Source organism: Stegostoma tigrinum, chromosome 4 (assembly GCF_030684315.1).
Source record: "Stegostoma tigrinum isolate sSteTig4 chromosome 4, sSteTig4.hap1, whole genome shotgun sequence".
NCBI lineage: Eukaryota > Metazoa > Chordata > Chondrichthyes > Orectolobiformes > Stegostomatidae > Stegostoma > Stegostoma tigrinum.
In genome coordinates, this window is record NC_081357.1 from 25,351,778 (window position 1) to 25,366,301 (window position 14,524).

Below are 14,524 nucleotides of genomic sequence, written 5' to 3' on the forward strand. Positions count from 1 at the left end.
AAGCTGGTTGGAGGAAAGTATAGAAGGGATGTCAGAGGCGGGTTCTTTACACAGAGTTGTGAGAGCATGGAATGCGTTGCCAGCAGCAGTTGTGGAAGCAAGGTCATTGGGGTTATTTAAGAGACTGCTGGACATGCATATGGTCACAGAAATTTGAGGGTGCATACATGAGGATCAATGGTCGGCACAACATTGTGGGCTGAAGGGCCTGTTTTGTGCTGTACTGTTCTATATTCTAAGTTCTAAATTTGCTCACAAGCCAATTAAGTAGCATTTTATCAAATGCCTCAAAAGCTACATCGGCAGTGTAACCCTCCATCAACCCTCTGTGTTACCTCTTCAAAAATCTCCAGCAAGGTAGTTAAACACGACTTTCCTTTAAGAAACCCAGCCTGGTTATCCTTAATTCATCCATGTTTGTCATATGATTCTTAATTTTGTCTGGAATTATCGTTTCTGCAACGTGACCAAACCATGACCAAACGTAAACTGACTGGTCTGTAATTTCTCAGGTACTCCTCTCACCTTTATTTGAACGAGGGCATGATGTTTGGAATTTGCCAGTCCCTTGGTATCGGCCTGAGTCAAAGAAAACAGGAAAATTAATGGAAAAACTTTTTAATGTTCAATTTCACTTGCTTTAGTATCACTTGGTGAATCTCACCTGACCTAGGTTGACCTTAAGTACCATCAGTTCATTCAATACCATTTCCTTAGCAATTTTGAGACCATCTGAATTCCCTTCTCAATCACTAGGGCCTCGGTAGTAATTGTTTCCTTGGTAATGACATGCAAAGTATCAATTTAATATCTCAGCCATGTCTCCTACTTCCACATGTAAATACCCCTTTAGGCCCCTAAGTATTCCCACTCCACCTTTTATTACTTGTATCTGTAGAAGACTTTGAAATTCTTTTTTAAGTTGGCTGCCATTTTTTTCCCTTATTCCTCTTTGCTTCTATTTGCTTTCTTGCCTTTCTCTGGAACTGCTGTATTTAGTCAGGGGTTCGTAATTGCATTTTGTACTTGACTCCTGTCATAAGTACATTTTTTTAATACTCCTATCTTCAATCTCCTTTCTCGTCCAGAGAGAAGTGACTTACTTTGCCCTCCTCATTCCCAAATATCAAGTCTAGCAGAGACTCCTTCCTTTTTGGACTGGGCACATATACAGCTCTAGAAAATTCTCCTGGGTTTATTTGCTTGGCCCTCTTTGCCTTTTACTTTAGTCAAATGGAAACTGGAATAAAGGTCAAGTCCCCTTTATAACTAGTGTGTAATGTTTGCACCTGCCTGTAATTTCCTTGCACATTTGTTCCTATTGATCTCTACCATTTGCTGGTGGCCTATAGACTACACTGAGCAATGTACTTGCACAGTTTTTTTGTTCTGTAGCACTAGCTGCACTGATTCTATTGAATTGAATTCCCCAGCCATTCTTTTGTTCCAGTAATACTGCCCTTAATAAACACTGCACCACCACTCTCTTCTTCCTATTTTTCCTATCTTTCCAGAATCCTTTGTATCCCGGAATGTTTAACACCCAGCCCTGCTGTTCCTTGAACTAGTTCTCTGTTTTAGTCATAACATCTCAACTCCGCATAGCAGTCTGTACTTGCAGTTCGTCATTTTTTTAAAAAAGTTATACTTTGTGCATTCACCTGATTCAGCCTGATTTTGAATGTTTTAATATCTCTGTTATTCCAACTTCACCTATTGATGAATATTCTCTATTCTAGTGCTAACTGTGACTTGGATTATTTTGTGGACCTTGGTATGCCTCTTGGATAAGTTATCCTGGTACTCACACCCCTACTGATTTCATTTGAACAGTCTTCAACAGCAACAGTAGAGCGCCCAAAAGAAATTCAGTCGCAGATTTGTTCAGATGCAACCCATCTGGCATCTGCAGTTGGCATCCCAGCCATGTAAAGCCCTGCCTCCTGCACTGTACTTTCAGCCATGCTTTAGTTGGCCTTGTGTTCCTATTTCTGTACTCGCTTGCATGTGTGGTACAGGAATAATTGGAGGAAACTACTTTTGAGATCCTGCTTGTGATTTTCTACCTAGTTCTGTAAAATCTAACTGCATGACTGCATCCCCCACAAACATCCAGATGTTTTAATGACTAGGTTATGGTCTCATTTCGTTGGTGCATTTGGCTTTATTTCAGAGGATACATGTCAGCTAGACCATGTGAGGTTGGTAGAATTTCCTGAGATTCGGAATGGGTTTTTACAAGAATGATCACCATTAAGTTCATAATTTAAATATTAATTGAATTCAATTTTCACCATTATCTGTGGAGGATATCACTAGAGCATTAACCTGGTTCTCTGAATTACTGCAAGTACTAATATCACTGTCACTGCCTCTCCTGGTTAGAGTAAGCATCCATTTTCAACTCCATAGTTTCTCAGCATTCCCATCAAAATCTCCTATCAAGAGTGCATTCTGTATTCTCATTCAGCACAGTGGTAGTGCTACAAACATTCAGCACACTTGAGAAACTCTTCTCCCTCTTTTATGCTTTCCACTGTTACTAAGTCAGTTTATAACCAGAATAATTGAAGTTGACCGGTATTGATGTTGTACAGATTTTGTGTTGCTTTGTAATTCCCTGCAAATGTATCGCTCTATACCATTCCTTCCTGTTCCAGTGGTGATAAGAGCTACAGCAACCAAAATCGGAGGTCTCTGAAGTATGGTAAGAAAGGTGAGCTAGAGCATGTAGATAATAAATGTCAGGTCAATAATACAAGCCAGAACCAGGTTCAGAGAGGGAGGAGAAACGGAATAATGGTGGCAAAGAGAGAATTTGAGAGGTGGATGAGTTAATGTAAGTTTGATTAAAGAGCTAAGTATTATGGAGCATCCAAAGCAAGGTGAGAGGGAGGTAAAGATATTTAAGGAGAGAATTGCTGATATTGAAAACCTGGAAAGCACAACTACCAATTAGGTGGTGAAGAAAATCATTGTTATGAGGGCAGAACTGACTTGCTATCAGTTGTCAATGGAAAGAACGTAAAATTTCTAGATGGATCCAGCTGATGGCCCCCACAAATTTGGGAGTGGCTGATGGCATGGAGAATTTTGTACACAGCAAGCATTTTTAATTTGAAGTATAACTTGCAAAACTATTGGCCAATTAATTCATTGCTGATTGTGTTTAATGTTCTAGCTAAGCTATGTGGCTGCAAGACAGTGCAGCAGGCTGTTTCATTTTTAAGTATTGTGTGATAACAGCTGTAAAACATTTAATGGTACTGCACATTGGGAAAACAGGACATAGCAATGTTTTGAAGAAGAGTATTAGCAATCAGTCAACATGACTTGGTACAAGTCATGATTCAAAAATAAAGATTCTGGCAAGACCCAAAAGAGATGGCTTAGAAGGGTCTAGGCCCGAAACGGCAGCTTTTCTGCTCCAATGATGCTGCTTGGCTTGCTGTGTCCATCCAGCTCTACACCTTGTTATCTCTGGCCTTAGAATTGCCAGTGTTAAGCTGGAGAGTGCTCATCCGCAACTTGTTAGTAGACAGTACAGTAAGAAACATAGCAGAGATCATCCAAGTATAATACCAGTGGGAAAAATTTAAATTGATTACTGCCATTGTGATGATTTAAAAAAACCTTAGTTACAGAAATCAGGAAGTCAGACACAAAAAGTAGTTGAAAAGAGAATGTGGGCAGAAGAAAAATTCTCCACTTAACTCTAACGTCCCCCCTCATGAAAGGGTCAAATGAATAGTTGTTAAATGAGATGTTTCGGCTCTGGATAACAAAATAAAGTATGCTAGCTTACCAGTTTTAAATAGGTTTGTAACGATGTATATTGTCGTCATGCATTTACTTTAAAGGCAGGACTAATTAATTCATGACTTTGATCATTAAAATCATTGTCAATTCTGTGTACACAATTTAGACATTTGATTTAATGTTCCAGCCTTTAAGGGGATAAAGTGAATACGCTCATGGAAATCAGATGCTGCACTGGTTTGATGCATTAAATAATTTTACTCTTTTTACTCCAGTTTTACAGTACAGTCTGTCTAGAGATTCACAGTAAGTCAGTTGTGAGATGCACAAAGATCAGTCAAGGAACAGGTTACTCGCTTCAAGATTCCTGGCCTCAGGCCTATTTTGTAGCCATAGCACTTGTATGGCTTGGGACAAAAAAAAACTGCAGATGCTGGAATCCAAGGTAGACAACCAGGAGGCTGGAAGAACACAACAAGCCAGACTGCACCTAGAGGAAAGGAGAAGCCCACATTTCGGACTAAAGGGCACTACCCGAAATGTTTCTGGTCAATGGCAATTCCCAGGATGATGATAGGGGGAGATTCAGTGATGGTGATGCCATTGAATATCAATCATTAGATTGTCTCTCGGAGATGGTTATTGACTGGAACTTGTGTGGCACAAATATTATTTGCCGCTTGTCAGCCCAAACCTGGGTATTGTCCAGGTCTTGCTGCATTTGGACATGAGCTACTTCAATATCTAAGGACTTGTGAATGGTGGTGAATTGTTGGCTGAACATTCTCATGTCTGACCTCATGATGGAGGAAAGCCATTAAAGAAGCAGATGAGGATGGTTAGTCCAAAGGCATTACCCTGATGAACTCCTGCAGAGATGTCCAGGAGCTAAGATGACTTATCTCCAACAACCACAACCATCTTCCCTTGTGCCAGGTATGACTCCAATACCTCTGATACTCATTTATTCTGATTTTGCTAGGTTCCTTGATGCCGCATTAAGTCAAATGCAGCCTTGATGTCAAGGGCAGTCACTCTCTCCTCACCTCCGGAATTCGGCTGTTTTTCCCAAGTTTGAACCGTGGTTAAAATGATGTCAGGAGCTGAGTGGCCCTGGCAGTTAGTAAACTGAGTGCTTGGGAGCAGCTAATTGCTAGCAAATGCTGCTTAATAGAATCATAGAATCCCAGAGTGGAAGCATCGAGTCCACATCGACCCAGCAAGGAGCATCCCACCCAGAGTCCAACCCCCGTGTTGTAAATGTATTGGAACAGCTTAGCTCAGGAAGCTGCAATTTCTGGAGGACAGGTCTTTGCTATTTTTGCTGGAATGTCGTCAGGGCACATCGCCTTTTAAAGTATCCAGTACCACTAGCCATTTCTTGATCTTACCCAGTATGAATCAAATTGGCTGAAGACCGGCATCTGTGATTCTGGGAACCACTGGAGAATGCTTGTTCAAGTCTTTCATGTCCCATTATATGTTGAACTGTCATTTGTGTGTAATGTGAATCCTAACTGCTCATGCTACTAAGGACTTGTTCTGTTTCTCCAGTTTAATTGAAGCTGTAACCAATAGATCTAGCCGCAGTAGGGTCATTGTCACTGTGACTTTGATGCTACAAAGGTGCAGAACAATTGCTGAGATACGCCAGTAAGGCCAGGACACACCCCAACCTCTAAAGGTTGTTTCAGCAGTCTCCACATGAAAAAGCCACAGCTGAAAATATCCTCAGGATGCAGAGAAACTACAGGTTGGCCAGAAGCAATCATCCTCAATGCAGTTTTCTCCAGATGAGCTAGCTGCTTTGCTACCACAAGTTGAGGATGTCTTGGCATGCTGTCACAGAACTATGTCAACCGCAGAGGGACCTGTGACACCTGGAGGGGTTGAGTATCCATCCCATCCTAGCAGCTATCAATTATTAATTCCTTTTTTAAAAATACAACAGGCTGCTTCCAGGAATCAATGGGGACATGTATATGATATCTTGGTTCTCAATTCAGCAATGTATCAAGAATGTCACCGATGCAATTTGTGCTAGATTACGTCACCATCTCATTTTCCGGTGACAAGAACGATACTGTAGCCCAGGCAGCAGGCTTTACAACATAACTTGTTGCCCACAGGATAATTTAGTCTGTACACAAGTTATATTGAGAGGACTTTGTCATAATAGAGCATGCTTAATCGACAGAAAAGGATTCCATTCTAAGAACATACAAGTCGTCTGTGATTATGTCTTAGAAGACTGCGCCAGGAGTCCTGGAACCTGCTATAATGCATTTGCTTTAGAACAGTGGTTTGAGGGCTGCATGCTTTCCAAGGATGGTTACTTTGAGATGGGAGTAACCCTCTGCAACCACAGCTGATGAGTCCATCATGCAAGCCCCGATTAAGGCCGAGCGTAGACACAGTGCAGCCCTTTCTTGAACAAGGGCTATTTTTGAGTAATGAAGCTTATCTTCAGGAGATTTTAAGCTTGGGAAAGTGGCAGCAGTCTTGCAAGGAAGATGATGATGACGTCAAGAAAACAGCACATCACTCAGCATCTGTGAAGAAAATATCACAGTTAACGTTTCAGGTCCAGAATTGAGGAAAGGTCACCGGATTCTAAATGTTAATTCCGATATTTTCTTTTCCAGCAACTTCTGTTTTTGTTCCTGATTTACAGTATGCGCAGTTCTTTCAGCTTTAACATCACTGTGTATGATAGAGCGGCTCAGGGTCTGGCACATCGAACAAGCGTGATTTAATTGATACCTGGTTTCAATTGATGTAAGCTGGGTGCTATACTCAGAAGCAATGTGGGTTTTTTGTTTTGCTTGGGTATTTTTTCCTTAACTTTTATTGAACAACAAAACTAAATGGTTCCAACTGCTTGAAGTCTTTCCAACATGTGATGCTCCACATTGAACAATAACAGCATTTTATGCTACACAAGGCAATAGGGAAAGAGTGGCTCTCCTTTAGGGTTCTAATATTGCATGACAACACAGAAATAAATGAATCTTTTTCCAAATGGCAGGCAATGACTACTGGGGTACATCAGGGATCAGACCTCGGACCCCAGCTATTCACACAGTATATTAATAATCTAGATGAGGGAACTAGAATTAGCATTAGAATGTCCTTTTTATTTTAATGTACTAAATGTAACTATATGTAATTATTTCCAAATTTGCAGATAGCATAAAACTGGGTGAGGGGTGTGAACTGAGGAGAATGCGGAGATGCTTCAATGTAATTTGGGCAAGCTGAGTGGGCAAGTACATGACAGATGAAATTTAATGTGGACAAGTTTCAGGATATCCACTTTGGTGGCAAAAAACAGGAGGGCAGATTATTATCTGAATGCCTATAAATTGAGAGAGGGAATATGCACCAAGACTTGGTTGTTCTCAGACACCAGTTGAAGCTAAGCATGTAGTGCAACAGACTGTAAAGTAGGCACATGGTATGCTGGCTTTCACTGCAAGAGGATTACAGTATAGGAGCACTGATGTCTTGCTGCATTTACACAGGGCCTTCGTGTGGCTGCACCTGGAATATTGTGCACCATTCCGGTCTCCTTTATTTGGTAAAGGATGTTCTTGCTGTCAAGAAGGTGCAGCAAAGATTTAACAGACTGATTCCAGGGATGGCAGGACTGATGTATGAGGAGGGGTTGAATCAGTTACTATGGAGTTGGAGTTCTGAAGAACGGGGAGAATCTCATAACCTATAAAATTTTAACAGGACCAGAACCAGGACTCACAATCTAAGGAGACTGTGATGAGGAGAATTTCTGTACCCACTGAGTGGTGAGCTTGTGGAATTTGCTACCACAGAAAGCAAATGAGACCAAAACAATGGATGATTTCAAGAAGGAGTTGGATATAGGACTTGGGGCTAAAGCAACCAAAGGATATGGAAAAAAAGCGGGAACAGGCTGTTGGGTTGGCTGATCAGCCACAATTGTAATGTCTTGACAGAGCAGACTTGAAGGGCCAAATGGCTTAATCCTGTTTCTGTTTTCTATGTTTACAATCACAGCCAATCTGATATACAAAATGCAGTATATATACAATTGTGAACTGATATTTGCAATGCAGTGCTACCTGTATGCACTCAGAAGCTTTTCATTTTCATTTCCTTCCATGCCATGTTGCTGTGAAAGGTTATTCTTGGTTGATAGCATTTAATGCTGTGCACCGCTGGGCATTAAATATGGTGCTGGAAATACCAGAAGGTCCTTGCAGTGACACATACTCACATCACTGGTCAGTATATGGTAGCACAAGTGTGGTGCCATAGAGGTCTAATACATGCATGAAAAGGTTAGCGGAGTAAAGTTATGTGAGAAAACTTGCTAGGGCTCACTCCCTCCATGAAATTCCTGAACTTGACAATTAGTTAATTTGTTAAAATGTTGTTCAATCTGTCACTCCTTTTAATAAAGGGAGCCCCACCCTTGTGGTAAGATCATCCAATTTTTAACTCCTCTTGTACTAAATTATTATGATGCAGCTTTACGTATCTTTGCAATTGAAAAATTATCTTACTTTTGTGAGAATGAAGGCGGTTCTACACTGATTTTACTCTTTCTTTCTGTCTGCCTGTCCCTGGAAAAATGGATTTCATGAAAAATAAAGTAATAGGTTCCCACAAATTAAAAGTTGCATGACATAGTGATTCCGTCTACTTCTGAAGAAGGCTAATAGGAACATTCTTTTTCTCTAATGCAGGTTCCTCGTTCTTTCATTTTAATTCAGCATGCCATTGGTGAAAAGGAACATAGAGCCCAGATATCTGTGCCATACAGTACTGCCAGGGAGTATCCGGAATGAACTGGAATGCGTGACAAATGTTTCTTTAGCAAACGTAATCAGGCAGCTGAGTAGCCTAAGTAAGTAACTTACATTAAACCTTAAATACATTTTCCAAAATGTTTTAGCATTGCAACAATAAATTATGTATCTAAATTAAAGCATGTTGTTTTGTAACACTCGCACCATAACTAATTACATAATTTCCATTTTTTAGTTTTATAGATGTAGGTGAAAAAATTACGTATGATTATTGTATGATACAGTGGCATTTCTGATGCTTTTAAATGGTTGGTTTAATAAAAGGTTAATGCACACTTGTTAAGTGACTATGAAAAGATGCCTACTGGGTGCAAATCCAGGCAAGTGAGTTCAGACTGACTGGCAAATTATTCTTTCCTTTTGGACCATGCCTCCATCAATACGATTTGTGACACTAATTTTATGATTTATTCTCAACCGATAGGTGACTTTCTGAACAAAAACAAAGTTGCTGGAAAAGCTCAGCGGGACTGGCAGCATCAGTGAAGGAGAAAACAGAGTTTACGTTTTGGGTCCAGTGACCCTTCCTCAGAACTTTGAGTGACTCTCTGAAGTCTATCTATAATTTCCACCCCTTCCCTCTCACCATTTCTTGACATAACAAATTATATTGTAAAAACACAGGATTCTCTCCATTAACGTAGACAATGTATATTGAATGATTGTCATTTGACGTCTGCAAAATGCACTGTCATTGCGCTCGCCATGTTTTTTGTTGCTTGAACCGTTCTTATGACATGTTTCTGTTATGTGAAGATTTTATACTTCATTTCATTTGTTTACAATCTAATGTATCAATTGATATAACGATTGGTGTGCACAGCAATTGGTACTGAGATCTCAAGTGTTTGCAATTTTAGATGAAGGATGGAAGGTATGATTATCATTTACAAATGATACAAAATAGGAAAGTGTCTTGTAAAGAGAAAAATGTAGTCAAAAGGATATACAGTAAGGTCCCCTTAACTAGTACCCAAGCATTTAGAACTGTCATACAACTGGCAAAAATTTCAAAGAAAATTTGCCATTCTTGTGAAGTTTCTTCAACAATGCCTATTTGAACTTGGCACATGTTCACCTTCCATGCACAGTACTCCTAGCCGCTGCAAGCTGCGCTGACCATCGTCTTTCCTTACACAGATGCCATTAGAGTAACAGCTGGTTGAATTTGTGGTCATAATATACCTAAAATCTTTCACATGTTGATCTACTATTTTGCTTAAGATGACTACAATGCAAGGACTAAAGTGAAAAAGTGTTGTTTTGACTTCAGAACGGGAATATATGAGTAACTGGAAAAGGGAGAAAAGCAAGCTTATGTGGAAGTCAGTATTGGTTCATCAACAATGTATGACATTAAAAGAGAAAGTGAAAAGTTGAAAAAATTATTTTGAAATCTGAGAATGATAAAAGCATGGACCATCATACTGCAAAATCCTAAATTTAAAGACTTGAAAAGTGCATTGATGAATGGCTGGATGTAAACAAAGATGCTTTTGTAGAGCACCTGGGCCCTGTTCATGACAAATGACACCACCTTCTGGTTGCAAACTACTTCACCTCCCCCTCCTGCTCCCAGGGTGACATGTCCTCCTGGGCCGTCTCCAGTGTCACAATGGTGCCCTACGGAAACTGGAGGAGCAGCACCTCGTATTCCGTCTTGGGAGCCTACAACCAAATGGTCTCAATGTGGACTTTGCTAGTTTCAAAATCTCTCTACCCCCAGCCTCATCCCATGACCAACCTTCCTCCTTGACCTGACACAACCTGTCCATTCGTTCCTCCCACCTCACTGACCAATCCCCACCATTGCATACATTCACTTACCTATCACCTTCCTACCTACCTTCCCTAGCCCCACCCTTCTCTCCTCTCTCTCTTTATTTCATAGTTCCCTTCCCCCATTTCTGAAGAAGGGTCCTGATCCAAAATGTCAGCTTGCTTGCTCCTCTGATGGTGTCTGGCCTGCTGTGTTCCTCCAGCTCCACACTATTATATCTGCTTATGTTACAAATGTTTTGGATAGTAACAATCCTAAAATTCAAGAAGAATAACCAAATATTGAAGGGAGCAGGTTGGAAGAGTATTATGGCAGCCTGCTGCTGAAGGATTTTGAAAATATCCTTGTAGTGATTGTAATACGATCAGCCAGCTGGATCTTGTAGAATGTGAGTTCCTTGATTGGGGCTGCAAATCTGGCCCAATCAGGAAGATCTGACTGACCCACAAAAAAGGCTCTAGTACATGACCCTATATGAGGCAGTACTATAGTCAAGGACTGTTTGTGTCCTAGTAAAGGGTGACTTGGTGATTGGGTACAGACCTTTGTGGAGTTAATTCAGTCCTGAAAAGTAGCAAAACTGCTATACTGCACAAACTAGATGCAGTTTCACTTCCTCCATTCCAAATTTTTGAAAGAAGCGAGCAAAGTTTGCAAGCAGACAGATAAGTTTATTCAAGAGGGCTTTGATACCAAAATCCACATCATCTCAGTCCTCAACATCAACTGTTACTCAAGGCAGAAGCGCTGGTTCTGTTGATGACCCTGATCAAATAACTCACTAAGTAAATTGCACGACCCTTTTGATATGTAGATTTAAGATTTTTTTTATTTCAAAAGACTTTGAGAATGTACTGTATTAGGTTTCTGTAAGGGCATTTCTCAGACAACTGGTAGATTCATGTAACCAACACCCCTCATTCCCTATATATGTCAGATAATGGGAGTTTAATGCAGATGGGTTAAATCAGAGATTTGGATGTCCTAATGCAAGAATTACAAAAGATTAGTTTGCACATACAGCAAGCAAGGGGAATTGAATGTAAAACAGGGAGGTTACACTTCAATTATATGGGAGATTGTGAGACCAGATCTGGAATTCTGGACATAGTAATCAGTTAATTTAAGTTCAGAGAAGGTTCGCTAAACTAATAGCTGGAATCGACAGATTGCCTTTTAGGGAAAGATTAGACAGTATTTTGATGACTTGATTAAAGTACATTTAATCCTGAGCAGTCTTGACAGGGTAGCCATGGAGAGGTTGTTCCAACTTATGTGAGAACTCAGAAATTTGGGGTCACTTTCTAAAAATCAGAGGTGACTTGTTTAAAACAGATTGGCAATTTTTGTTTTGGGGTTTGTGTATTTTGGAATCCTGTTCCTGAGAAGGTGGTGAAAGCAGAGTCATTGGACGTTTTTAGGCAGAGAGATGGGGGTTGATAGGTTATCAGAGGTAGGTGAAAATGTGGTTTTGATGTTATGATCTAATCAGCCAACTTTTTGAATGGCATAGCAGCTTGCAAGGCTGAAATGATGAGGATGCTAAAGAGATTTGCTAAGATGAAGGAATTTGTTTTAAGAAACTTATGAAATTCGCCAGTTCCTTTGGGAGAGAGAAAGGTGAGAGAAAACCAATTGAGAAGTTTTGATGAGGTAACGGGTTAAAAATCTGCCGTTGGTTAGCAAGTTGATAATTAGAGGGCATAAATTCAAGTTCATTGTCAAAAAGAAAGCTAGGAGAAATTTTCTTTCATGTTTCTGAGGGAACATTACAGCAACAAGGCCATCCGTGATAACTTTTTAAAGTGAAATGGATAGATAGTTCTAAAGAAATTTCGAAAGGGTATGAGCAAGAAAGGGATGGAAATTAAATGAAGTAGACAGATTAAATATACTTTAAAGCTTTATGAATTATGAAATTAATAACTTTTATTGACTGATTCCTTCTCAAATCATCTTAATGATCTCACATAGCATTTCTTTGGACTTGTGGATAAATATCTAAGCTCAGTTTTTTTTTGTGACTACTTCATTGTTGCAATCTTAGCGTTCTTTTCCAAACTTGAAGCTGACGCAATTCTTTCTTGAATTTCTCTTTTTAGGTAAATATGCTGAAGATATATTTGGGGAGCTCTTCAATGAAGCTCATAGTTTCTCCTTCAGGGTTAACTCTCTCCAGGAACGTGTTGACCGCCTTTCTGTTAGTGTGACACAATTGGATCCAAAAGAGGAGGAACGTAAGTTTTATTTTTTAAAGAACAGCATTATTGTTAATGAACTGCATTATGCGTAAGCCACTGATAAAAGTTGCTGCATATCATAAATTGTCTTTGGATCTTTCTGAAATTGGTATTCTTCTTTCATGTTGTAGCAGAAATCAAATCAAGTATCAATATCAAGACAGATATACATGCCAAGCTTTGAGTTTAACAATGTTGATATCCTCTGATGATAGCATTTGATAAATTACTCCAAGATCTGACAAGGAGATCTGTATTAGTCTATAGAGAAATTGGAAGCATGTGCATGATTGCTACTGAAGCAGTTGATGGTTGTTCATTTTTGGCAAGCAAAGTCTGATTATTGTACTGCACATCTTCTGTAAGGAATCTACTTTGTCTGGCACAGTTCCTCCAAGCAATTGGTCATCAAGGCTGAGGGAATAGATGAAGGCTTTTGATAAATGTTCAAAATGATTGTCTAGATATGACTGACCTAGCACTATCTCAAGTTGGTGTAGTTCAGTTAGCTTGACTAAGGTTGTGGTTGTATTTTGGATCATTCATATACCCAGCATAGGTGTAATGGTACAATGTTTGCATGCACAACTAACTAGGTTATTGGTGGCACTAAAAAGTGCCAGTAATAATTTTTTTGTCAATCCAGCTGGACACTCATCAAATTTGAGATGCATTTGAAAACCATTCAGAGCAGTACTGGATGACACTGTATGCTATACAGTGAAATTACTATTCTGCATATACTACAGTCGCATCTCAACCTAGTTAAGTTTGCCTGCCACTTGTTCCTCAAAATCCAAATTGCATTTGCAAAACTTGAAGTGTATATGATTTTTGAAGTTTGTGTGACCCCAATAAGACTACTTTCATTGTGAAGATCATAGAACCTACTTATCAAGTTATTTATTATGATATATAGGATTTTCAAAAGCCAGATGCGTCATGTGAAATCAACGATGTCAATGGTTTAATCAATCATTATCGCAATGTGGTGCAGTGTGTTTTCTGCAAACCAGCTCTTCAACATAGAAAATATCCTGTCGCCACAATGAATATTTTGGATTAACCCCAGCACTTATTCCGAATGCAGTGTTCTGTCATTGGGACAGATCAGATTAGATTACCTACAGTGTGGAAACAGGCTGTTCGGCCCAACAAGTCCATACCGCCCATTGAAGCATCCCACCCAGATCCATCCCCCTATAAACCATGCACCCCTGAACACTAAGGGAAATTTAGCATGGCCGATCCACCTAACCTGCACACCTTTGGACTGTGGGAGGAAATCGGAGCACTTGGAGGAAACCAACGCAGACACGGGGAGAATGTGCAAAGTCCACACAGACAGTTGCCCGAAGCTGGAATTGAACCCCTGTCCCTGGGGCTGTGAGGCTGCAGTGCTAACCACTGAGCAACTGTGCAACCTCAAGTGGGTTTTCTCCACGCTGATATGTTGTACAGGATGACTAATACTTATGGTTGCAAATCCTTCAATTACTGAGATGGTTGTAGCAGATGCAATTTTATTCTTTTTTTATACTAATATATTTATTTGATGTACACTTTACGATATGTTACTGTCTCCTCTCAACACCAACCAAAAATCCAGAGGAATTTGAATAACGTTCAACAATATGACTCAGTACTTCAACAATATCTAGAAAAATAACAAGAGTTAGTTTGCTTGAATCAGACTTCCATCTGAAATTGCTTATCTTTTTACATAAATAGTAGACCATTTGCCCTGCTTTTTTGGTACTTAGCATTACTTAATATTACTGAAACATCAAAGCACCAGCAGCTTAATTAAAAAGATCCATAGAATCTTCTTGAAGTCGATCTGGCCCTCTCATCAATGAGATGTAGTAATTACATAATTTGTTGGTTAACTGCTC

General features: G+C 39.8%; 1 protein-coding gene across 3 annotated transcripts in view; it reads left to right on the forward strand.

Moving 5' to 3' along the window:
* The window catches only part of wasf1 (WASP family member 1), a 109,328-nt gene that overhangs the window by 55,605 nt on the left and 39,199 nt on the right, over window positions 1-14,524 (forward strand). For all 3 annotated transcript variants that reach the window (XM_048530523.2, XM_059645224.1, XM_048530522.2), the window contains exons 2-3: window positions 8,487-8,647; window positions 12,492-12,626. In XM_048530523.2, coding sequence (XP_048386480.1) covers window positions 8,515-8,647; window positions 12,492-12,626 — 268 coding nt within the window. In that variant the 5' untranslated portion in view covers window positions 8,487-8,514. The remainder of the gene's footprint in view (window positions 1-8,486; window positions 8,648-12,491; window positions 12,627-14,524) is intronic.